The following is a 27,948-nucleotide window of genomic DNA, read 5'->3' as shown; positions in this document are numbered from 1 at the left end:
AAGACAGATAGAAAGGCTCTTTATCGATGCTGCAAACTGAAATGTGATATTACAAAGGTGAGTTACTACTGACATGGAAAGTTCAGTATATGCTTCTGGAGGCTAAATGAAAAATGCATGTCATGGGAATTTAAGCTCCCATAGGTTAACTTGCAATACAAATGACATTAAGGGGTGTTGAATGCTATATTACAGGGCAAATGACACTGAGTAATACAGAAAAATAAGAATTATAAGAGCTGAGTTTTTCATATCATGGTCATATTGCCTTCAAATGCATCAGAATGCATTCAGATTTTGCCATTGCAAAAAATGCTCATACAATTTCAGCCATATCAGCTCTCTAATATCACTCTGGGGCAAACCAGCTCCCCTGCCTACAGAAATGGTAAGACTTCTTGTCAGTAAAGCAGAAAGAAAGGAGGAAAAATCTGTGCTTTCGTGACCAATAAATACATCAGAATAAAAACTTTACAAGAAGAAATGGAGGATAGACTGCAAGAAGGGAATTCATGGGATCCTTACCAGAAAGAAAGAATGATTTCCTGAATATTGCTTCAGTAAAATTCTGATCTGCCTTATGGTTTTGAGATTTTGCTCCACTAAATATGGCACTGATACAGGACACTTTGTAGAGATCTTTATAGTAGTCTCTTGCCTAGTCATGAGAAATTTATAGCTCAGTTAAGAACCCTCCACTCTTTCTGAAGTTTAAAGAATGGTGACTGAGTGTAACCTGTGCCCTGATATACCTATACATCTTCATTAGAAAAGAAACGAACGTTTAGTTTACATTGGGGAGCATATGTACTTTGTATAATATCCACATAAAATTAAATATTTGAGTGACTTTTGCCATATTGTTAATAAGGTTTAGAGCTTTTGACAATGTGCAATCATTTATTTATGGCTCAAAAAAGACCTGCAAAAGCAATTAAAGTTAAAAAAATTAATAATTTAGTCTACTAGATATTACAAGAATCTAAAATCAAAACTACAGTTTATCACTTGCATTCTTTCTGGATTAAGTAGTCATTGCTTCAGAAATATCATGTTGAAACTTACTCAACTTCAAGGACTAAAATAACATTAAAAAATGATATTAAGAAAACCCCAAATGTCTCGTGAATGGTGTATTGCAGACTACCCATAGCATGAGATTTCTCTGTTTGTTTTTTAATATACTTCATATACAGGAGATGGATTTTTATATATGGAGACAATCAGGCAGGTTGCTAACACTACTTTGTTTCTGAAAGAAGTATGTTCATTATCCTGTTAAGGATAAGGCTGTAGAAAGATATTAGACATTATCATAAACAGACTACCCTCCATCATGTAAAGGCTAACGCCCAAAATTACAATACAGTGTAAGCCAATGACAATTTTGCTTTGACATAGAAGTGGTAAGGGATCTACTCATATCCTCTATTGTTGATATCATAGAAAAACTTCAATAAAGCATTTTCAATATTTACTTGTTTTTTGGTAGTAGGAAGGTAGGGAATTTTCTTGCTGTGGAACAAATAAGCTCTGAGTTATACTCATCACTACATGACATTCACTTGAATAATGGAGAACATAATCTGATGTTTGTTTCTAATATGGAGCTTAGAGAATCTGAGATACTTGGTAAATCAATCTGACAGAGAAAACAGGTAATATAAAATATCATTTCATAGCTTTAAGTTCTATATTCAGTATATGGAAATTGATTAATATTTGTGCAGCTTTCATAAAATAGTTGACCAGTAATAATTTCTACCCATAATTGCAAGTTCCAAGACTAAATATTTTAAAATAACTAGTTGGTGGTACAGTGCAACAAAAGTCTGTTCCCAGCTGTATGATTTTAAACTCAGCTGAATATGAGCATAAATAAAATGCAGAAGAGTGGTCACAGAGACAAAAATTGTAATAATATCTTCAGTATTTTTGGGGTAAAGTCAAATCATTGTCTAGTCTTCCCTTGAAAATATTAGTATTTGCAGAATGTAAAATTCAGGTAACATGTTATTTATCAATACTGCCTCATCCAAATATTGATGAAAACAAATATATGCTTGTGAAAATAACATAATCTGGCTTCACAGAGTAATATACTTTAACTCAGATAAGTGAAACAAAAGCAGCAATATTCAAATTGAATGAATATTTGTCTCCTTTCACCTGTAACTTTTAAAATAAATGTAGTTATATTGTTCAAAGTTAATTTAGTTAACTGCTTCAGGAGTTAACTAAATGGGTTTTTTTAATTGAATTTGTACATATTTTTAAAATAGGATTCTGTTTTGGAAAAAAATATCTCTAATTGTATCTATCAATAATCATCAATAAACTAGAAATAATAAAGTGTTCCACTTCCCAACATAATTATTTAAACATTTATTCCTTCTTTACTTGCCAAAAAGGAATGAAAACTACTTACCCAAAAGACAGGCTGTGAGAAAGGAAGGAGTGAGTTATGCAGACAGGCTGTTTGTCCAAATATGCTTTCATATGAGATGGGTATCGGCTGCAGTTTAGATACGGTGCTGTAATACGGCCAACTACAGCTAAAAACTACAGTTTCTTTGTTCTGTATTTTAATTCAGTTCAAAATTATACTTGCATATGCTACCTTCAAGCAGTTTAAATTCAGAACTATGACTCCTGATTTTGTCCTGCAAGTCCTCTATGCAGAGAACTATAAAGACTACTTAAAACATCGCTTCATGGTAATTTAAAAACATATACCCTTTGTAAATATTCTGCTTTTGCAGAAAGGGGGAAAAAAGTTCCAAAGTTCCACATTCATCAGTTGTTTTTATATTCCTTGAAAAATGAAACAAACAAAACAACCCACATTGATTTCTGGGAACTGAAAATTAAGAGCATGGTCAAGAGTTGGAATCTTAGATATGCACTCTATTCACTCCCTTATTTCAAATGCCCCATCGAGAGACTGAGTTTCTCAAACTCCTAGAACCAGGAGGGAAAACAAACAGGTATGGGCACATTTCTCAGCTGGTCCCTGGCCTATGAATTGAGAAAATCAGCACAACAGTGTCTGAGTGATGCCCCTACAGATGAACAGAGATGTAGCTCTCAATGACCATATTTAACTGTGATTCCCATAAAGAAGAAAATTCTGTTAATATACACAGTAATAGAAGTAAACAGTGCTGTTTACTGTGATCCTGGAAGCAAGAATTCCCCTAAGACAGTACAGATATGGACTTGGAGAAGTACAAAATAATGATGTTTGTATCACAGGATATTCAGCTAATTAAGAGTGAACATACTCTCTTTGTAAAGATGTCTCATGTAACATCATTATGTTCACTCAGAGAAACTTTTCAAAGGGCAGTGGCAAAACAACTTTCCCAGCACTTCTGAATGTAAAAATGGGAATTTACTGTTCCATGCAACCTCCAAATGAAGTGTGACTACCCCAGTCAACTCCCTTTGATGGGAAAGAGTTGAAGATAAGGAATGAAAACTGAACTAATATTTCTTCATTTGTGTCTGACTGTATTTGTAAAATCTTTTAAACTATTTTTTTGTTAGTTCTGATCAGCACTATTATTTCTGGGTGATATTTCTGCTCTAGAACATAAATGCTGCAGTCGACTTAGGGCTCCTTTGTTCCTGGTGTAAATGCAGAGTCTGTGGCTTTGATTCCACTTCAAGCTTGAGAAGCTTTTTTCACTAATGCTGATATGACACAATTCAGGTGTATTGCATGTGGATGGCAAAGTCAGAATGCTGGAATTGCCAGATTTGATCCTGTATGTGTAACTGTCATGTGTCCTAATGATGGGTGATGTCTTTCTCACACAGTAATATATTTCTATCCTTTGATATAAGGTGCATAATCACTCAGTATAGTTCATTTCTGTAAGTTCAGTTAAATCAAGGGAGCAAAATAAGTCTGCTGGTGTCCTTACACTAATCATCCGCATCTTCAGATATCCACAGCATCTTGTCAGCAGTCTGTTTTTGAGAGTTACTCTGAGTGATGCCATTAGTATCCCTCCAGGAGATGTCCTCCTAGTAAAGAGCTATCAATGGTGCCAACTAGCAGCAAGATCAAGACAGATGAGCCCCAGCTTTCCCAAAGCTGTAACTGGAGCAGACAATCCCTTAGTCACACTGGAGGGAACCTCGTTCTTTAGTGAAACATCCTAGAGCAAATGTACATGGTACTGGATACTGTGAGCTGCTTGCAGGACACTGTATTGTCTCAGTGGAGAGGTTCAGAGGTTTAGCAAGGTAACTGGAGTTTAAGAAGCAGGCAAGTTCTGATGCCATTTGCATGGTGCTGGCAGACACAACTTCAGAGGGCTGCTCTCAGACTGAATTCATTACCATACGAGGAATTCCATGCCCAGATTATGTATCCTTTATACTTCTGAGTGAAGAGATACAACAGAAAAAGCAAATATATTCCTGCTCCTATGCATTGTTATTTTGTTCAGTGAATAATGATACTCTCTTTATTTCTGGGATATTCCTATGTAACTTGCCTAAGCATCAGCCACAGGCAGTGACTCCATAAAAACAGGGAAAATATGGAATCATGGAGACTAGTGCTTATTAGAGGATTTTAAAATAATAATGCTGTAATCTTTTAACTAAATATTGTCATGTTGAGCTCACTGTTTAGCTGTATATTTTTATCCTGAACTGTCATAATTGATTAATGATGATAAAACTTTTAACAACACTGCTAATTCCTTTTGGTAGAGCTGCTTATGCACAGCAGAGAAGGTAGGTCTTGAAGGAAGCATTTTTTTTTTCCCATCTGATTGTTCAGAACTTTTTAAGCAACTTCATTTTCATTTGTAACACACAACAATGTTCTACCATTTTTCCCTTGTTTTTTGGGAAAGAGAAGCAAAAGTGGGAAAAAAAATCTGAAACTACAGATTCCATTTTTTTTTTCATTTATAATTGGGATTGAGCTCCAGAACCTCAGCAGCCATCCACCAAACCTTACCTATTCAACTAAGGGAGTAGTGATCAGTGTATATATATATATAGCTGTTGTAGTATACATGGGCAGGAGAATTAAAGAAAACATTGGAGGCACTACAGTTTCTCTAAGAAATGTGAAGAAAAGGTTATTAAAGTTGAGTTAATATAATTTTCCTTATTCTGATGTGTGGAAAAGATGATTTCACTAGAGTTTTCACACTGCATTTTATTCAGGAAGGAAGCAGGAAAGGAGGATTGCATCTTGAACATTTCAACGTCTGCTAAGTTGACAGTGACTGAAAATAAGGCTTGATAGGTTTTGATCTGTAGGCTGCTTTAATTATGAATGCTATTAGTTTTCATACGAAATATTAATGCTCATTTTTAAGTATTCATGCTATGTCCACAGGACAAAAATGAAAGAATTTGTACGAGAAATTTGAAGTAGTGACAATGTGGGGCTGCAGGGATCTTCTGCAAGCCATTCATGGAAGGAAGGATACCACTTAGTTTTTTCTCCCTGTGTCCTTGAGAGAAGCTAACATATAATAAGTAATACAGCTTACTTTCATACAGTGCTTACAGAGGAAGCTGACAGAGAGAAGTGCCTGGTAACTGGAACTGCTAACATCTTTTTTTTAGTTCTTACTTACCATGATCAAGCAGGAACAAGAATTTTTCCTACTTATTTTTTTTTTTCATGAACCGAAGTGACTCTCAAAGAGCTCAATAACAAACCAGTAACAGGAAACAAATCTGGGTGGTCTTTTGAAGTTTTAATAGGAAAATATTTATCTTTGTGCTTGCACATGAAATGGAGAAAACACACAGTCCTGAAGGCTTTTGTAAGCAGTAAATAAAACTGATTGCATATTTTCATCACTCTCAAGCTTTCATTAGGAGTAAATAGTTAAGGTTTTGATGGAGAGTTTTACTTAAAATGATTGAATTGCTATAACCAAGATTGCATGGTATGCTCAGTCTCAAGAGTTCTCCTAAGGTAAGTATCTGAGTCATACCAATGGGAAGAATACAGAGGGATTCCTAAAGCACAACAATGAATATTTATTAGAAATGCAGAGCTGCAGCACTGATGGTAAGTGAAATACCTTCAAGACTGGCAGGAGAAGCTTTTGCTGAAACCTTGCAAATATGATTTTCCCCTGTGTCTGAAGTAACCAGCAAGACACTGGCAGTAAGAGGTAGCTCTGGCTCTCAGAGCTGGGTGCTGGCTTTGCTGGCCTTGGAAGATCAAAATAGGGCACATCAGAGCCTTCTCTGCCTTGCTACACTACAACACTTTTAAAATATCAGATACACCATTAACAAGGCCACTTCCTCTCCAGCTGTGACAGTGACCAAGCGCAGGTGCCCCTTGGCTGCTTTTCACGGACAAAGATGTGGTCCTGAGCTGTGCTCTGGAAAAACAGAATCCACAGCACCTCTGTGTTACAGCACAGCTCTGAAGGGTTTACACCAATGTCCTTCCTTCTAAACTCAGGAGCAAAGTCAAGCATGCCTGATTTACTGTTGAATGGTTCTATAAAAAATATTTTACTTGTAATTTCTGCTGCTATAAATAGCCACGCGGTGACAAACCTCCATGGACTGCAGCAAAGCAAACATGATCTACTTAGGCATTACACTGGAGTACACTGCCACTAAATGCAGCAAGAGAGCATTTATAATTTATTTTAGATGTCCACAACAGGAGCCCAAGTACAGTCATTGCTCTGATTAAAGCAGTTACCTGGATATTCACCCTTCTGCTGCGTTGAATTACATAAGAGGTATATTTGGCTCACAATCTTGCTTAGCACCTAGGTTTAGCATCATCTACATTTTTGTCCCAGTACAGGACAAAGTGAAACCCTATTTCAGCAGAAACCAAATGGTTTTTGTCCACTCTGCCATTCTGAGTCATCACTGACTCAGTTGATGCAGATTCCTACATATGTAGAAATCACCTTTCTGTGGGTATTGCTTCTGTAACTGAATGAGGGCTCCAAGAGGAAGTGTGGTGCCCACTAAGGGGAGCTAGTTCCTCAGGTACTTGAGACACAGAGAACTTGAAGGCAACCAGCTGATCAACTGTAGAGGAGGATAGAAATAGGAACTGAAAAATGGGGCTACTGATGAAGAGGAGTAACAGTCTTGCTGAAATTGTGCTTAGTTCCCTAAGATACATAGGTTAAAATCTTTGTAGAATCATAGATTCACCAAGGTTGGAAAAGACCTATTTTGTAAGTGAGAACAGTTTCTTCTTCATCTCTTTTGTGTTTCTGTGATGGAATGAACACTGGGATCCTTGATCCTTGTCATTGTTAATTGCTATAGCTCCATGGAGAGAAGCATAATTTTGACTGTATCTGCTGGGCTATGAGACCTAGAGAAAATCCTCTTTCTTCTATTCCATGGTATCAGTCAGCTCCTCCCCTGAAGCAATCTCCTTCCTGAGCAGTGCATTTCCTCTACTCATCCTTTTTATCTTTCCTTGGCTAACTTCGCCTGAGAGTGGTGTGAGGGATATTATAAGGGAGGGGTAGCTCATAGGCAAAATGTCAGAAGCAAGCTTTGTCAAAGTGTGTATTTTTGAAGTAAATGTAGTTGATTTACCTCTTGAAAATTTTACATAGATACCTGGAAGTAGCAATCAATCGTTACAGTTTAATAGATATTAATAACTATATCTTCTTAGGCAAAATTCTGATTTTCATAGGAATTTTGCTTGAACGGGATGTGCTACATTTGGCTTTTATTGTGCAATAACAAAACCAACAAAATAAAAAAAGCCTGTTGTGAATAGTTATACAGAAATTACACAGACTTTAAGGTAACACAAATAGAAAAAGTAAAATAAACTGTGTGTCATGCTGTTGCAGCTGTTTCACCTCTTACCAATTTTCACAGTCTATAAAATCTTGGAAAGCACCAGATGTTTAGGGGAAGCTGTCCTACTCTGCCTAGCTTTGGAAGTGAATGTAAGATTTATTAGTGCTATATCAATGTGATTTCAGTACTGGATTTTGCATTTATATACTATGTGGAACTTATAGCACATCCTTTTGAGAGAGAACCTATTTACATACCTCTGTTCCTCCTCACTTGTAGATTTTGGTGTTGCTGGATAATTAACTACAGAGCAATACCAGAACATGCTTTCCAGGAGATACTATTTACTTTGCTACTGACAAACACACCTTGGAGCTTTCTCCTAGTCCTAACTTTGGCCAAAACAACCTTACAATCCCCAGATTATAAACTATGCAAACCTATTATGATTTGTAACAATATGCACTATTATTTAGGATTCCTGCCTATGCAGAGACTGTTGGTTCACAAATTTTTTTTTTTTCCTAGTGCATGGTTCATAATGCTGGAACAGGAATAAAAACTGCTCATGCATACTTTCCAATCTCTCATAGCTCAGTGGTACTGTAAAATGCTGCCGTTCGTTTTAATTCAGTGAGAAGAAGTTTTGTTGTGTTTAGTACTAGGGAATTGCATGTATTATTAGAAAGCCTCTGACAGCTGTCAGAGACAGAGACAACTTGCTGGATTTCAATCTTTTGTAAAGGAAGGACTGAGTACTCTGATCACCAGCAAAGCTGTCAGGGTTCTCACAAAATGGGATAAAACAGAATATCTTTTCCAAACACAGGGAGATCTCTCTCTCTCCTCTAATCCAACCCCCATCAATTTGTACAGGGAAAGTTGTATAGGTAGAAGAAAGAGAAATATGTCTTGATGTATCAGTGCTTTATACTGTCTTGTCATCGCTGACATGAAGGGATAATTGCATAGCAGTCTGTGTTGCCTTGAGGAAGCACTTGATGTTTTACATGGTATTTAATAAATTAGCACGATATTTTAACAAAATGTACTAGCTTTCATGCAGTTTTGCTTTTCTGAGAGCAGGAACAATGGAAATGTGAAATACATTGATGAAGACAAGGGCTTTTCATCAGACTGAAAGTCTGAAGCTGGAAGCATTTCCACACTTCTGAGCACAAAACTTACCCTGCCCAAATCTCTCAGTGGATTCAAAGCCCCAGAAAATGAAATCTCTTAAGGCCTGAAATCTTACCTTCCAGCTTTTAATTTGAACAGGTGCTTACCTTAATAAAAAACTTTGTTATTTATTTTAGTTAATTTTTTTTTCTAAAAGCCTACAGTATTTTCTGTGATCATAATTACTGACAATTCAGGTCTTGCATACTCTTTAACTTCAAAGGGAAAGTAGATTTCACCATGTCTTTAACAGATGGGCATTTATTTCTCATCCACTCTTATTTAGCTTTCAGGTGATGAACTGACTCTTCCTTTCATACCAGTAATACCATGGGTTTCCCCCATACTATGCATCTTCCTGTGGTAGCTTCCTTTGACCAATACAAGGAACTGAGAAGGCATGCCTATTTGTATCACTTTCATTATTGCTATTTGCATTTCTGCTTATGCTATTTTTTATAGCACACTTGATAGCGTTTGTCATTTTGCTTACTCTGATTCATTTTTCATCCTGTTTTCTTCTCCCTATCCATCTTGTACCACCGCTGTGCTGAGTAAGGTAAAAATGCATTGTGAGTCAGAGTCATACTTTCAAAGTCACATTGGTCTGTGGGGTTTGAAATTAGGCAAATGAGATTGCTGATATTTTGTCTTACAAAAGAAGAAAATATTTTCTTTATGTAGAATAAAGAAAATTTATCCCATGTTTTCCAGCTGATCTGTTTTCCCCAGATTCAATTTAGCCTAGTATGCTTACAAAGGTTTGATATATAACTAGCTGCTTCTGTTCTTTCTATTTTATCATTATCATATAGCCTTGACTAATTTCTCATCCTAGCTTTGTATTATCTATTACCAAAAGCAACTTGAAGGTCTTATTTCTTGTCTAAGGTTAATCTTCCAAGAGTTCTTCTGCTCCAGGATGTCTGAATTACTGTTAAGGAGATTACTTCCTTTGCATTTTATTTTACCAGAGTGAAGAGATACGTGAATAAAGCTGTAATAGCAGTTATCTTTAAATATGGTTTCTATACTTTGTTCTTAAATTTTGATCGTATGTTTAATACTTCCTATTCATCACATTGAAAGAGAGGCATTAGCACATTTTAACTGGTAACGGGGAATTAATAACTTCTCATGTATGTAACTTTTTAAGTTATGTATACTATATTCTACCAAAATTAAGAAAAGTGCTCTTGTAATGTATGTTGAATAGATGTTATAAAGTGCTACTATCTTCTCAACTTGCAAGATCCTAGCTTTCAGTTGAAGTACAAACTTTTTCAGCCATGTTAAGCTTTTTATCATTTCCTAATAAAACTATCTAATATTTCACATATCATATAATAATTTAGATCGGAACTTATAACACCACACAATTCCATTTGAAATACGAAATATGAAATGTGTATTGCTTTGGGATAGAAATGTCATTTCCTACTGCAGTCCAGGAAGTTGAACTAGAAAATGAGATGCATCTGCAATTGTTTCATTGCAAGTATTAACCAACAGAATCTTCTAACCTTACAGAACTCTGCAGATGTTTGCTATTAGCAGTATTTCCTTCCACTAATATTTAAACTCTTCTTACCTATGAACAGATTCCACTCAGTATCCAAATCAGCCTGATTTGCTAGGCAGCCCTTCATTACATTGAGGCAATAGTTGTTGCAAGGTTTCACAGTGGGAAGTCCTCTGCAGTAAGGGCAGTACAACATCTTCATTAACGCCCGGATGCACCCTGGGGTGGGACTGACCTGCAGAGTTTGAAGGGGGGAAAGAAAAAGAAAAAGGAGGAAATCAATCTCCTGTTCTGTGAGTGCTGGGGTTGCTGAGATTATGCCTCTCAAGCAAAAAGCGCAGAAGGGGCAATCTGTGAGATCTCAACCTTTAATAACATCCTCCTATGATGCTCAACAATTCCTACTCATTATCTTCATTCAGTACAGCCAGCAGTGACTTTCAGGAATGCAAAAATCAACACTCCCCTCTTGATTGGCAGAGCTTTCTGCCCCAGCCCTCCCCCATGAAATTTATTGGAATTAAAGGAAAAAAAAGCCAGGAAATAAGTGTGACAGAAACTGATTGATCCTAACCAGAAGTATCCCAAGGTGATGCTACCCTATTCTCATTCAAGCTAGAACTGCCAGTCACACTGGATGAAATTCTCCTATTTATTAAAATGCAGTAAATCCAAGATCATTTCTATTAAATTATTCAGAAATGCTCCATGAAAAAGGGATATAATCCTGTTCTCAGAAAAAAAAAAACCAAAAAAACCACCCTTCTATTTTCTCAGACAACTTCATAAAGATATCAGGCTATTTTTTTTTGTTTGTTTGATTTTGTCTTTCAATATCTTCAGCAATAATGAAGCATTTTATTGACAACAGCCTAATGCATTTCAAGTTAAGCATCAGTATAGCACAACATGGCTGCACTTGTACTTAGAACTGCCGTCAGAGTCAATGGAAAGACACCCTGTGAGTTTAGGGTTTTCAGTCAAAATCATTAATGTGTGTATGGCTTACAGAAAGAAGTAGTGTGCAGCTATAAGCTTACACTGATATCTAATACAGTTTTCACTAGAAGCATATGGTTTTCCTGCTGAGGGAGCATTAAGGTTAGAAAGATTTCTTTCTTAAGGATCCCCTGTTATCTCTAATGATAGGATCTTTCCTCTCATCTTTTGTAGCCATCAAAATGACAGGCTTCTATTCAGTAATACCTTCCATATCCAATGGAGAGAGATAAATCTTTTTGGGTGTTTTTTTATCCCATTTATTGCAGGGTAGGATAAATCTTCTGGAGGACATCCACTGAATACTCTATTCTTAAACTGACCAAATTGAGCACATTGGATAACCACTTATTTTTCATTGGTTAAACATTATTTCCCTTATCCTCTCATTTCCTCACTTGTTTCAGATCAGACTTTTAAAATTTTACATGCTATTATAATATATATTTTCAGGACAGAAACTCTATCTTGCACTAAAATTGTGCAATGTTAGATACTACTTGCAAAATGTCTTGTCACAGTGCAGGGGAGCATATGTTTCCTGTGTCAGAGTGACAGTCTAGCGCAATGACAGAAGGGCTACAGGTTCCTCAGTGATTTGAGAATTTCTGAACAAGAAAGTGCAAAGCAATGTCTTTCCTTTCACTCATTTTGTTGGCTTCTGAATAAATGCAACAGATTAATATGAATGTGAACTGTTTTTCTATAGTGATGGAAATTTGTGCTAAAAGAGAGTGTGAAAGCATGAATCTGACTTTGCCCTATAGCAGTGCGTGCTAAACTGACTGATACAGTTTCTATTGTCAGGGTCATACTAAAATTGCAATTCTTTCCTCCTCTTTTTTTTTTTTTTTCTTCTCCCCTGGGATTTCTTTTCCTTTTTCTGGTGCAAAATATTTTCATTACACTGAGCCTTTTTTGAAAACAACTCTGTTAGAAGTTAGAGCAGAAGCTTCTGACTAGGCTCAGAGGTGATTTTTGGTGATTTTTGCCTTGCTTTCCTAGAGAAATGCACTTTACTCACACAACAATCTGATGGGGTGTGCAATGGTATATTTAGCTATTGTTTTCTGATAGCTTTAGAACATGCTGACCAATTTTAATAAAATTTGACTTCAGGTCTTGGTACAGTAAGATCCTACAAGCTTTTGGAAAACAGTTTGAAGAAGAAAAGGAGATAGTCTTTGTTACTGCCTTTATTTAAGAAAAGGATGAATGATGAGGTCAGTTCCTTCAAGAGATTAAAGAGTACACAAGGAAAATGATTCTGTGAATTTCCCAGGGGTTAAAAAAGCACTAAAAGTAGAACTTCAACATTAATAATCACAAGAAAATCCAAATACTAAATATAAATCCAAGTAAGGATTATATTAATTATTTCAACTGCTCAGAATTATATTATATGGTTACATGTATAGCTTTTTTTGTCCATATACGCCAAACCTACAATGGGCCCACTTTTACAAAAAGATTAGCAACCAAAGAGGGATGTGAATAAAATAGAGAACATTCAAAATTACTTTGAAATTGATGTTTAAAGCTGTATTTCTGCCAGTCACCACCAAGAGTTTTTTTCAGCAAAGTTATTTTCATTATTAAGATTGTGCTTCTTCCTCTGCCAAGAATTCTAGTCAACACAAAGCTGTTGAAACCTGATTGACCTCCCAGGTTTGACTGAAATGCACATGTTCTTCCATCTGTCTCCTTCTCAAGCCCACCTTGGTTCTTGTGCTGACAGCCCTTATACCTATGGGATCTTGACCTGTGAAAATGTAGTGGTGATTCCATTCATGAAAAGCATAACTAGAGGATAAAAACAGTTCAACAGGAATGTTCTAGAAGAGGTTCTACAGGTACACAGGGAGGTGGAGACAGACCAAGGGACCGTATGATATGCATCCCAGGGTTCTGAGAGAGATGGCTGATGTGGTTGCCTAGCCACTCTCCATCATGTCTGAAAAACTGTGGCTGTTGGGTGAAATCCCCAGTGAATGGAAAAAGGGCAACATTACTCTCATTTTTAAGAAAGGGAGAAAGGATGACTTGGGGAACTATGGGCTAATTAGCCTCACCTCTGTGCCTGGGATGATCATGGAGCAGATCCACCTGATTAGCATGTTAAGACGCATATGAGATGAAGAATTGATCCAAGATGGCCAGCAAGGGTTCACCTTGGGTAGACCTTGCCTGCCCAATCTGGTGGCCTTCTATGATGGAGTGATGGCATTTGTAGACAGAGGAAGGGTGAAGGATGTCATCTACCTGGACATCTGCAAAGCCTTTGACTTGGTCCCTCACCACATCCTTCTCTCTAACTTGGAGGGGTATGGATTTGTAAGATGGACTGTTTGATGGATTAAGAACTGGTTGGCTGGTTGCAGCCGAAGTGTTGTGATCAACAGTTCTATGTCTGTGTGAAGTCTGGTCATGAGTGGTGTCCTCCAAAGGTCAGCCTTGGCACCAGTGCTCTTCAACATCTTTATTAGTGACATAGAAGATGGAATTGAGCACACCTTCAGCAAATTTGTGTATGACACTAAGCAAAGCAGTGCAGTTGATACATTGGAGGGAAGGGAAGCCATGGGCAGGCTGCAGAAGTTGGGTCTGTTGAGGTTCAACAAGGCCAAGTGCAAGGTGTTTCACTTGGGCCAGGGCAATCCCAGGTATTCATACAGAATGGGGAAAGAACTCCTGAAGAGTAGCCCTGTGGAGAAGGACTCAGGGGTCCTGGTGGACAAGAAGCTGGACGTGAGTCAGCAGTGCACGCTTGCTGCCTGGAGGGCCAGCTGTATCCTGGGCTGCATTAAAAAAGAGGTGGCCAGAAGGGAGAGGGAGGTGATTATCCCCCTTTACTTAGCTCTTGTGAGGCCTCATCTGGAGTACTGCATCCAGGCCTGGGGCTCCCAGCACAAGAAAGATGCAGAGCCCTTCAAATGGTTTCTGAGGGCCACTAATAGGATCAGAGGGCTGGAGCACCAATACTATGAGGAAAGGTTGAGAGAACTGGGCTTGTTTAACTTGGAGAAGGATCCAGGGAGACCTCATTGTGGCCTTCCAGTACTTGAAAGGAGCATATCAACAGGAAGGGGAACAACTGTTTACACGGGTTGATAGGGATAGGAGAAAGGGGAATGGTTTTAAACTAAGGCAGGGAGATGACCTTCGAGGTCCTTCTCAACACAGGCCATTCTATGGTTCTATGAAAGAAATCAGCTTAGATTTTATTAGAGAACACACGAAATCTATATATTATTGTAGAAATTTTCAACTAAACAGGTTGGCTTGACACATCTTGCTGTTGGCAAATTAAATGAAACGTATTTTCAAAGCCCATTTCTCATTCCTCTCTTTCCATCTTGAAAAGCAAACAAAAACAGCATAAAAACAAACCAAAATACAACAAAATCCAAACTAAAAACAAACTGAAGAAACTCCTCTGAAATCTCTCACATCCTAAAGTACTTTTCTGCAGAAAAGTCAAAAGGCAGACATACATTTCATTCAGAGGTATTCAAAATCTGCATTTGCTGAGGAAAGCTCTTCATCAGCTTTAAATAATATTTGTTATTGTAGGCTTTTACTTATTTATTTAGTCTTCTAAAATGCATTGAAATTACTTGTATACTAAGCAGAGAAATTTGCATAGACTTCAAAGTTCAGAAATAAATGGTCCTAATGTAAGTCATGTTTTATGAATCAATCAGAACATATTAAATGACATTACTGGAGAAACTGTCATAGAGGAATCCTTAATTCTATCATGTTGTCTCCCTGACTGACTAGGACATCTTCATTTTAGTATATGCATGCACAGAGTGCAGCATGTTGGAAAAGTACCCTTCAGAATTTTGACTGAGCCTAGTAGCCGCAGGACATGTTACACCACAGCACTTTATAACACGTTCTGACAGCTTTGTCTTTATCTTAATGAAAGTTTATGCATACATGCCCCAAAAAAAAAAAAAAAAAAAAAAAAAGAACACCAAGATTCTTTAGGGTTTCATTACTGAACATAAGTTTTCTCCTTTTAGAAATTCTGGAAGTAATATAATTTCAAATAGAAGAGAGAATTTGCAATATAAAATTGCAAATATAAATAATTGAGGAGATAACATTTTTTTGGTGAAAAACATGAAATTTATTTATCTCATAACACATTTTCAAAAATGACACTTTATTATGTAGCTGATCTGTATTTATAATCAAGTCTTGGCTTTACTGTGTAAACAACCTGAATATTTTTTTTCTGATATAAAAAAGTTCAGAAAAAATAGGTTAAAGAACCTTGAAAGGGTCAGAAATACTGATACACTATTTCTCCACTTGTATGTACAGGAGATTTCTTACTGAAGTAACTGATATATGTTGTCTGGTGCTACAGTAGAGACATTCCTCCCAAGTAATATCAGATGTATTCAGAGTATAAAGCCATACTTAGGCCCAGATCCTGTCGTTTCTTGACATATAATAAAATCTGTCAAATATGAGCAAAATTCATCAAAGCTGAGTACCACAACAGGCACACAACCCCTTCCAACATTTCCTGTGGAATTGATCTCATTATGAAGCACATGATGCCATTCCTTAACATGAAAACCTGAGGTGTAACTGTCAGCTGGTCCAGAAAGTAGATTTTAAGTGCTCCTACACTAAATGATCTTCCTGTCTAGAGGAAAGATGATTTCATTTTATTTCAAACTGTTTGAATGTGTTAACAACCAACCTGCTAGATAAAAGCTGGAAAGTTTTATTTTCTTTCCCATTCAGTGTTCAGAGAGAGCTAACATGCTTTGCTTTAAAGAAGGGAGTTTTTACAAGACAGTGAGGTATATATTCCATGTAAGTGGATCCTAGTTGGAAAGAATTTTAAAGTGCATTGTTTAGATCATCCATCTCCCCACTCAATAACCCAATGTCATGTGCCCTGCGCAGGCATGGTGAACTGCCTGAGAAACTGAGGAATCTTTATGTTGTTTTTTATCTATGTAGTCTGTCTCCAACTTAACAGTATAAATGGACAAAATGTGCTGGTTCCAAGTATAATTTTGTTCCTAGCCTAATTACTTTAAGAGCTTCAGCTGGGACTATGAGGATAATAATGCAATGCTTATGCATGTTCCCAGGTCAGAGACTGATCTTGCATGCATTAGCATGTCTCAAACAACTCATGGGGAAATGCAAACTCCACTGAGACATGTAGTCTTCCCATATTCATCCACCAAATGTTAATATATCTGTGGGCAACTTGATAGTCTAATTTTAACATTTCATCTTCAAAAAATATGACAGTCTAATTCTAGTATTTCCTACCCAAAATTATACACAAATTCAAATGAGAAATAAGGAAAGATTCATGCTGGTGCATTTCAGAGGAGAAGGAAAACCAAAACTTTTAATTAATACAATAATTGCTCTTTGTTGTATTCAATACACTAGAACTAAGAAAACTTTTCTAATAACAAAAAAATTGTTCCTGATCTCATGAAATAAGTCTAAAAATAATTGTAGCATCAATTAAACATTTAGATTTATGTAATTGGGGTCAGACTGAGGTGTACAATGAAGTATACTTTATAGGTTACACTGGATTGCCAGAAACCATTAGATCACCTATCCTAAAAGACACAGGTTTTTTTTCTTTCCTTTGATGCTTAATTAAATTCAGTACAAAGACTAAAACATCAGTCCAGTCAGTCACTGCTTTACATCATACACCTTTGACACTATAATCTCAACAGGATAAAATTAGTATCTATTGATTTTTTGTTATTTATTTTTAAATGGGGGAAACAGATAAAATTTAGAGAATAGTGGGTATTTTTTGTTTTTGTTTTTTTTTCCTTTTCACTTTTCCTCTTTTCTCTCTTGAAACTAGTCTTGATCACAGCTAGACCCAAGTGATTCATTTTATTCTTGATCATATTTTGGCTATTTGCACAAGCATTTTATTACTGCTGATTTCACTTAATATTCCAGATATCAAGCAAGTTATTTTCAAAAGATTTCAGTTGAAAATATGACAGTATGTATCTAATTAGAAATGCACATAAATATTCATTACGTATTTGAATGTATTATTTAAGTGCTCTTCATTGTTTCAGTCTGGTTCTTCGATTCTAAGATCTCAGCTCACTGCTCATACAGTATAATCTGATACATAAATGGAAATTCTGCCTCAGCCATACACAATTGGGAATTTATGTTGTAGAAGGTCACTTTGAAAATACTTGCTTACAGCAACCAAAAGTCTCATTTAGTACCGATCTCCTAAATAAAAGTTGCTGTCTGTTTTTTTATCAGTACATAGTACCCCTGACAAGTGAAAGGCTGTTTTGAGGCCTATGACTTTGTATTAGTATCTTTGACTTCATGTTTGAATTATACTCAAACAAAAATAAAATGCTGCCATCGGTTAAACAGCTGCAAGATTCCTACAATTCTTGGATGCTATATCTCAATAAGACATAAAACATTCTAAATGTAATTTTAATAATTCCACATCCAATAAACTATTTTTCTAGAAGATATATCATTCAGAGTTCAACATGCTCATAAATAATTAAAAAAATAATAAATAGCCAAATTCTAGAAAAGTTTAAAAATATAAAAAAAAATTACATATATACCATCAGATATAAATTGTGCAATATTAAGCACTTACCATTACAACTTAGGGGAACCAATCTTTTTTTTTTGTTCCCTAAAAGAGTAATAACATTTAGAAATTCTTCTTTGAAATGACTCTTTCAATTATTTATAATGGAAACAATTTTGAAATCATGAGAAACTATATTTCTTCCCACACTTATTAAAATATGGGCTATTTTTCATACTTATTCAGTCATTTCAGTATATCTATAATTGTATAACTGTATGTGTATTGCTCTTGAAGGCAGAGTGATATAACTCCTCCATTTTAGAGATGAAAAAATTAAACATCATAGGTAATACATCTTCATCAATGACCTTGATGAGGGGATAGAGTCCACCCTGAGCAAGATTGCTGATGATACAAAGCTGGCAGGAATGGCTCACATGCCGGAAAGCTGTGCTGCCATTCAGAGACCTGAACATCAGAAATGAACCTGATAAGGTTTAACAAGAGCAAATGTAGAGTATTGCAACTAGGGAGGAATAACTGCATGCACTGGTACAGACTGGGGGATGAGCTGCTGGAGAGAACCTCTGAGGAGAGGGACCTGGGTGTTCTGGTGGATGACAGGCAGGCCATGAGCCAGCAGTGTGCTCTAGTGGCCAAGAAGGCCAATGGGATCTTGGGGTACATTATAAAGAGTGTGGCCAGCAGGTCAAGGGAGGTGATCCTCCCCCTCTACTCTGCCCTGGTGAGGCCTCATCTGGAGTAGTGTGTCCAGTTTTGAACTCCCTGGTATGAAAAAGACAGGGATCTTCTCGAAAGAGTCCAGTGGGGGGCGACAAAGATAATAAAGGGTGTGGAACACTTCTCTCATGAGGGAAGGCTGAGAAGCTTGGGTGTGCTCAGCCTTGATAAAAGAAGACTCAGATGTGATCAGATCCACACCCATAAATATCTAAGGAGTGGAAAGCAAAGGAATGAGGCTGGACTCATCTCAGCAGTGTGTGGTGATAGGATGAGGGGAAATGGTCACAAACTGATTCGTATGAAATTCCACACAAATGTGCATGGAAACTTCTTCACAGTGAGGGTAATGGAACACTTGAACAGACTGCCCAGAGAGGTTGTGGAGTCTCCTTCTCTGGAGATGTTCAAGACCCATCTGGATGCCTACCTGTGCAACCTGGTCTGGGGGGCCTGCTTTGACAGCAAGATTGGTCTAGATGATCTCTAGAGGAAGAGGTCCCTTCCAACCCCTACAATTCTGTGATTCTGTTATTAATTTTAACTGGAATTGGATAAAAACAGAAAAGTTCTGCACCAGAAAATTTCAAAGCTGCTTATAAGTATCTCTCTCAACAGTGTTTTTTCTAATTTATCAATATGTGTAGTTCTGAAACTGTAGAAAAATTGTCAGCCTCATCAGGAGATTGCATCACCGGAGACATGAATTGTGGAATCTCACAATTTCTCTATGGAAGTCAAGGACGAAAAATCACAAGGACAAAATGCTCAAATGCTTGCTTACTCAACTGTGAGATTGAATATCCATATCCAGAGGAAAAGAATAGCTTTCCCTATTTTTAGGAAATTAAAAAAAAATGCATATCAGTTTACATGAATATGGAAAGTCCAAATTTAGAAAGGTACTTGAAAAGTTATAGTCACAGGATATTTTGTATAAAGTTAATTATTTTTTCTCTCTTGAGTCACTTCTCAGTGATGATTTAAAGCTTTTTATTTTTTACAGTTTAAATTTTTACAATCTGAAATGCTTGAACACTCATGTCTAGATGTTAAAATATTCTTCATAAATCCTGTTTTACATGACAGGAGAATAATCAATTGCAAATGAACTAGGTGCAGAAAAAAGTTGTTTGCTTACAAGGATCATTAAACCAAGAGACTGAAAACAGTGCAGGTTGAGAAAATACTTCAGGACACAAAGATTTACATCCCATGAGATATTTCTGAGCTGAAAAACCTGCCCTCCAAATTTTCTGGAAAATATTTTTCTTTCTCATATGCTGCGTGGATGAGCTCACACAAACTAGAATTTGAGGTATGGAATCTATTTTTCCAGCATTGCAAGGGCAAAGATAAGGTGACAAATCTTTGCAATATTTTTTTCCTTCCACTCCCAGAAGATGAAAAGTTTCTTGTTATACAGAAATAAGGATAGAATCTCACAGCTGTTAGGCTTTTCAAATTCTACCATCTCTTCTGGAAAATGAACTTTAAGAAATTCTCTTAATGAAAAGTAGTTCCTCCACTTTCCTACTGTAGCTCACTTGAAAGAGAGAAGGTGATTATTTCTTCTGTGTTTGTGTAGAAACGTATATGGCTTCAGATAGATAAGAAGGACTTAGCTAAATAGGAAAGTAAGCACTTAATTTTCCAGTAACTCAAACCAGTAGAGGTCAGAAACAGAAACTACTCTAAATATTTTAGGAGAATGTTCAAACACAGATAATTAGACAGCAGAAGTTTGAACACGCACAATTATTTAAACAGAAAATGTACAATAAAGTCAACAAAAGCCCTCTTGGTGTTTGAGCCAATAGGAATCAAATCAAGAGTGCAATTCTTGATTTATTCTTAATTTAAGTGTAATGCTGCAATTGGGCTTTGTCTCTAGAGAACAAGAGGAGGAGGATATTAGCTGTAATTTGGTAGCCAAAATGAAGCATTCAAACACTGAAAGATCGCTAAGAAATATACTACACTTGGCAATTTCTGTTCCCCTTCTGTGGCTTAGCTCTGTGCATGACTGTGTTAGACCAAATGTTTATCATCTTCTCTATTGCAATTTTTATGTATATGGCATAAAAAATTGTTTATGGGGTCTTGCAGTACAAGACAGCAGGGGGAGCAATGAAAGTGGCCTCAGTGACAAATAATAAAATATATAATATTATCAGATTCCTCTCCGAAGTCAGAGGCATAAACCCACAATACTGGGGAACGAACCAAAGCAAAATAAATTTAGACATGGCTGCAAGCAATAGGATCAGAAATTCCCCAGAAACTTCTGTTATTTGGGAAGTAAAAGGAAAATATATGAAGTGTAGAATTTTAAAATATTACTAAAATTTTCTTGACCAGACATCAAAATCTAATTCTAACTTATGTTCCCAGGTTCATTTCTAATTCAATTCAACTGAAAAGCAGTCATTTAAAATAGGTGTGTATTGCTGTCTCTTGTGGGGCTGTAAAAATATTAACACTATGTAAACGTATTTATGCATACATCTGAAGTTAAGGAAGATGAATCCATCTCTTCTTTCCAACAAAGAAAACAGGAGGATGTTGGTGGTCAGTGATGTGCAGTTGCTTTGCAGAACAGTCAGGAGAAGAATGAAGTTGAAAGATGCATTAAGAAAGGATGGTGAGGAAAAAAGACTAGATAAGACTCTGCATAATCAAGTAGAAATGGATTTGTTCTCACTGAGAGGAAAAGAGAAGTAACAGAGATGTAGGTAAAGTATTGCCCAGGTACAAATTAGAAATTGAAGGGGTGGTCCTTAATAACCTGGAAAAATAACCCCAGATAATCAGGAGTGAAAATTCTCTGAAAGAGATGAGGTGGAAAAGAAAATAGCTGCAGCAGCAAGAGATAATGATCAAATCAAGCAGTTAGACATGTTGTGCAGCAGTATCTGGATAAGAAAATGATGTGAATGATGTGCCAAGTCAGTCCTACTTATAACACCTGAGAAACTTGACGCACAGAATAAATATCTGAGAGGAAAGTCATGCTGACTACCTATGATTCAGAGTCCAAAACAGAAAAACACCTGAGAAGAAAATCTGTTCTCTCAAATTGAGAGGGATCAGCAATACTATTCTGATCCCTCACAAGTACTATCAAGAACTCACAAAGAAGTCTTTTTTCAATGTTCACTGGTCTGTGAGTTATTTTACTGACTTAAAAAGGGCAGGAAGAGTGGTACAGAAGGCTATGGGATGTCTTATTTGTTCAGTGTCAGCAAGAGCACACTAGCCAAGATTAGAAAGAAATAAATGAGGACATAATATTGACAGTCTTGGCCAGTGATAAGTTATGCAATGATTTGAGTTGACAAGTGACAACAGGTTGACCCAATATGTTCCAGCTCCTTCCTGATCCTGATACATGGAGTTCTGATGCAAAAGCCACTGATGCAAAAGCCACTTCGAAGTTTATGGCCAGGTAATCAGGATCTGATTTTGTTGACAATGGGTATCTGCTGGACGCAGCAAGTAAAATATGTATACTCCCTTCAGATGCCTTCCTATATGACAGATTAATTGTCTAGGCCGCATACAGCACAGAATATAGAGGATGAAGTAAATGAACTAGGACTAAGAATGAGTTATTTTACTGGAGAAAAAAATGTTATAGAGATAACAAAGTAGGCAACTACAAGGTTGATGCCTCTGCTTAAAAAGCTTCATCATATTTGTACAATGAGCATTTTTTCAAATGAATATGAAGGATAAAAAGGCATATATAGCTCTGTAAATTAAAAGAAACAAACAAACAACAAAACAAAACAAAACAAAGAAATCTGTATAGACACAAAAGATGATTTCTCTTATTTTTTATATTTCTAGGTACCTCTGCATGAAATTCAAAATGCCAAATAGCAGAGATCTCTGTGTCTTTAAATGAAACATTAAGTCCATTATTGGGCAGTAAACTGGTCACCCCTTGCCAGAAACAAGATGGGTGCAAAAATACAGGCACCACTTTAGGAATGGATGCTAGGCCTTCTTTGAAGACTGGCTTTTGCTGTAGATCCTCGATCCCATTAGAGAGCAAGATGTTGGCTTTCTGGGGCTCAACAGAATATAATTCTTATACTTCTGCTTCATTTCATGATATGGAAGAACCACAAGAAGAAGCCTAATAGACACAACAGTAAAATAAATTCCTCATGGATCATACAGAAGTACAAATGTCTTAAACTATTTCCTGACTTCTAAAATGAAGGTTATCAGATCTTATGAATATCCCAGGAACGATCTAGACAGATACATTGCTATGTACTAGTAGTCAAGAATTAGCTCCTCATTATGAAACACAGTATCTTGATAACATATTCAGAGTACCACGGAAGTAGAGAAATGTTTTATAAATAGCTCACCATCTATTTATAGGTGCCATAAATGCCCACTGCATTATGTGGGTCCAAATCATGTGAGATCACCTTATAGCTCCATGTTAACATTTCCTCTTTTATGGTCTTTCAAATCCTCTTGTTAAATTTTCAAAAAGCTACTTGTAAATATAAATACCATATATAAAATATTTAACAGATGCTCAAGTGCACCCTGGGATGATGTCTATGGTCTGCAACGACCTGTTTATGGGATGTATGCCCACATTTCTGCTGAGTATTGCACTTGCTGCTTTTGGAACTGCATAGAAAAAAGCGGATTTGTATTTTCCTCCATAATGGATCTACATTTTATTTTATAATTTTATTTTATTTTACCATTTTATTTATTTATTTTTAATATATCTCCTGTTCACTATAGGTAAAATGATTTAACAGCAGAGTGGTACTCATAAGTGTCCATGTGTCTTACTTCCAAGCAACTATAAAAGGAATGTAGGAAGGAGATTAAATTGATAAAAGTTAGGAAAATTAGTGTCTCTGAAATAAGAATGTACCTTCTTTTCAGTGTTCTATCTCTGCAATGTGCACTAAATAAGAACAACGTATCAGCATTGGATGAATACATAATACAAAGCCAAATATATAAACTGTCTAAGAATATTTTATTGGATGCTGTTAAAACAAAGTAGTCCTGAGCTAAAGATCAATCTTCCTCATAAACATATAAAGATTAAAATCATGTACATCTATAGTAAAATTTCATGCATTTTCTTTACCCTGACAATGAATAGAGAAATCAATCATCCTAGCAAAATGCTTCTATTAAAAATTACAACTCAGGCACTACAATTTTTGGAAAATATTTTAGTAGAAGGAAAAGATATTTTAACTTTGATTGGAAATAAGCAAGAATCAAGTAAAGGAAAATTTTGTGATTTTAAACTGGTTATTTATTCATACTTGCAGATAGAAAATCAAAACTTATACTATAAAAACATATCTGACAGTCAGATTTGCTTTTTCCTTTTATGTAGAGACAAAGTAAATGTGAAATTTGCTATTAAATCTTGATTTAATCTACCATGAAATTTAGGTGATGTACAGAACAGAAGTAGCATCTACAAGCATATGAAAGCATTTCTTTTAATGTTTCTTTCTTCATAAATCCCCATCAGGTAAACTGTTCTTTAAATATTTTATCTCTATACAAAACAAAACAAAACAAAACAGAAAGATGCATTCTGTGTTGACTGGGACCTAAAAAGCAGCAGAACTGTAAATGTCAAAATTAAGACATTAAATTGTGAAAAAATATAGTCTAAAATTATTTTCTTTGGCTCAGATATTTAGCCATAATCAGTTTAAAAATAATAATTTCAATTATCACCACAAACAGCTTTAGTTGTCTTATATTTCTCACTTTATCAGCTGCAGAGATCACTCATATGTGTGTTATGATTTAGATTTGTCAGCATTCACTGGGAACACTGATCCTAAAAGAGTCAGTGATCCTAAATCCTCAGTGATCTGGAAGTGCTCTGTAGTAAAAACTGAAGCCCCTGTTCCAACACAATCAACAGCCACTGGCTAAGAACAAGAGCATTGTCTGTTCTTACTGCTTTAATATCTGATACCCGCTTTACATGAAATGGATTTGGAGAACTGAGGAAGATGTAACAGCATCAACCTGATACTGCAGTACTTCTAGGTATTGTGGTCACATTGTGACTATGTTCCAGGATGATATATCTGTGCATGAAAGCACCTTGTGTGTTCTGTTCTTTTACATAGTTGAAATCCAGATCCATTGTGCTTCCACAGATCTTTTTGTGTGGGCAATCCAAGGCTGTATTACCACCGCCACATAGCCCTCAGTGGGGTGATGTTATAGTTATAATAGACTAAATTGTGCTTTGGAATGAACTGACCCTGAATAAACCTGCAGTCAGGTGAGGACAGCAATTTTTATGTTTCTCCCATGTCATAACAAGTTCTCTTTTAAAAAGTGAAAGATTTCCTATAACCTTTTGAATAAGCCCTTGCTAGGTAACAAAACTCCATTCATGCTGAAACTGAAAGAACATCACAAATATGAGTGTATGACATCTCTAAGTGGCACATGACTGAATTTACAACCAGATAAATCAGAAGGTCCAGTAAAACTAAGGCATAGCACAGTGTAATGGCTACATGGCATTGAACTTGTATTTAAGCTTTTTCGTGGCCATTTGTCTTTATCTGATTAAGCCACCTGATACATAAAACATGTTGGAGCACAATTTATGTTCAGAAGTACAATCTACCTAGTGGTCTGGGTTCCAGAACCACAGGGATAAAGATGTTCAAACCATAAAGGCTCTCTCAATGCCAGATATCCATTTATAAACCCGCTGAAAGATGTCTCATCATTACCATCTCCAGTATGGATGAACTGTCAACTACACCACCACAACCTCTTTCCTAACCTTTTAGAATGAAGGCAAGTCTCAGTAATGTGCAAAACACAAAGGTATTTCACAAGTCAGGAGAGATTTCCTCATTAGTGCAGCAATATCATTGACCTTCAGTGAAAAAGGCTACAAGAATATCACTTCTGTAAAACTTTCACAGAGAGGATAGATTTTCTAGGGGTGTGAGTAATGCCACAAACCCAACAGTGTCATCTATATCTAAAGGTGGATACTGGAACAGTTACCGAGTGTTACATCTTCAGCTCAGGAACTATAACCCAAAGAAAAAATGTACAATTTCACCATTTCTCTTCATGTAATAAAGAATCTTTTTTTTTCTGACAATACCTATAGAAAAATACCATTTGTAAATACCTGTGTCTTAAAAGGGTTCTGAAACATTTCTTCAAAAACTGAAAGACAATACCTTGTATTCTTTCTTAAACTGCAGCTGAATGAAAAGTGCTTTGTCAACAACCAAGGTTCAAATTCTTATTCACATGATCAAGTGCAATAAAGTTGGAATCTGTGCAAGGTCTCCCGGACACCTCATCCACTGCCTGAATTTAAAGGTTTGCTTCCAGAGCAATAGAAAGAGTAAATTCGTTTATACTTCCCTGACTGTCAGAATCCTTACATATAACACCTTAGACATAACAGCCAATTAAAGCCAAAAGGAACTGGATTCTGCAGCACAAGTATCTCAGCACCAGGAGGCAAAATGGCATCATCTGCCAATTCCTCATGTCAGTAAAAAGATATCTGGTCAGTGGTCTCACGATTAATTACTGAGACTAGTTTAAATTGGGAGCATCCAATTTGCTCATTTCTTCCCAAAGGACAGTTTTCTATCTCTCAGAGAAAAAAACATAGTTGATAACTAGTCCTCATCATTATTGTTAATTTTACATCTAATTTTATCACAATTACTCTGCTCTTCAGTCCACAATTCCACAGAAATTATACCATGATCACTTTACAAATAATCAAATAAATTAAGCAGAGATTTGTCGGAAGTCTTGTTTGATGGGCACTGTTCTATCTCTCTATACGACATAAATAAATGAAATTAAAAAAAGAAAACAGAGATTAAAGAAGAAGAAATGTGAACTTCCACATTTTTTACAGCTTGTAAAACAGTTCTTAGGATCTAAAGTTTCACACACTAGCAAAGCTTTCAGAATAAATATTATATGTAAGGAATCATTGCTGTTGGTTGAAAGGCTAAGCTTTCTTTCACACTTCATCTAGGAAGTGTAAAACTGCTTGCTAGATTGCAACTAGTCCTTAGAAAATCTGTCCCTTATTTCATTGATTTGTCTTTTGCTGAATTCCTCTGTGTCTTTGTTGACCTCTAACACCGTAAGCCTTTTGCCCTGAGAATGTTCAGATACATCTGTGAAGGAAAAGCAATGAGACCTAAGAAACACAACATACATTGTTCAGGAACATATTTGATGTTACTGTACTTAGTGTCTACTCATCAGTTACAAAACTAGTAAGCAAAAACATTACAGATTACATTTTATTTGTTGATTTTAGGATTGTCTGGTTTGTAAGCAGCAACTAGAGAAGGCAATTACATAAAGCTATTATGTTACTTTCCCATCTGACACGCTGACTTTTTCTCTCTCTCTCAAGAGAAGAATTTAAATGAGAAGGAGAAAAGTATTTAAAACAAAAATTTGTTCAACACCTTGGAATAAATAACATTTGGCTATCTCACTCGTAAGTCTTGCAGAAGGCTGTGTTTGTTTCAAGCACAGATATATTATCTTCAACAGTCTGTGAATTATACAGGATATGTTTTCTTTTAATTTAAAAATATTGTATATAAAAGAAAAAAAGAAGAAAAAGCTTTCAGAAACAAGGTGGGATGCAGCTAGCCTCAGATTAAACTGAAGATTTAGTTTTTATTATAAGAAAAAAGATTTATTTTTCTTTATTTGATCAGTGGTAGACTAAATCTCTCATTAACTTTTAATGAAACTTCAGTCTCACTGAGTTATGATTTTCCCTTCAATATAATTATAATTTATTTAAGACTCATATCCTGAGTGAGACTGGGTTTGTGCTGTAGTATATATTACACAAGCACATAATTAGATGCTCCCATGTTCTAAAATGACAAACATAATCCTGTATTTAAGATGTGCATTCTGCCCATTGTCACCATTATTTTTCAGAGAATAGCACAATGATCATCTATTGCATTTTCTTCATTTCTAGGTATTCAAAAACAAAAATAGACAACATAGGGTTTGGTCTAGAAGACAAAGCCGATATGTCTTAAATTAAAAACAAAAT

General features: G+C 36.0%; 1 protein-coding gene across 1 annotated transcript in view; it reads right to left on the bottom strand.

Annotated features, from left to right (window-relative positions):
- The window catches only part of GPC6 (glypican 6), a 730,796-nt gene that overhangs the window by 183,051 nt on the left and 519,797 nt on the right, over positions 1 to 27,948 (bottom strand). The window contains exon 4 of the mRNA XM_065740816.1: positions 10,562 to 10,727. Coding sequence (XP_065596888.1) covers positions 10,562 to 10,727 — 166 coding nt within the window. The remainder of the gene's footprint in view (positions 1 to 10,561; positions 10,728 to 27,948) is intronic.

This window comes from Cyrtonyx montezumae, unplaced genomic scaffold (assembly GCF_038088225.1).
Source record: "Cyrtonyx montezumae isolate F1298 unplaced genomic scaffold, pur_monq_1.0 scaffold_3, whole genome shotgun sequence".
In the NCBI taxonomy this organism is placed as follows: domain Eukaryota; kingdom Metazoa; phylum Chordata; class Aves; order Galliformes; family Odontophoridae; genus Cyrtonyx; species Cyrtonyx montezumae.
Note: the sequence above shows the minus strand (reverse complement) of the source record. Positions and strands in the feature narration are given on the sequence as shown.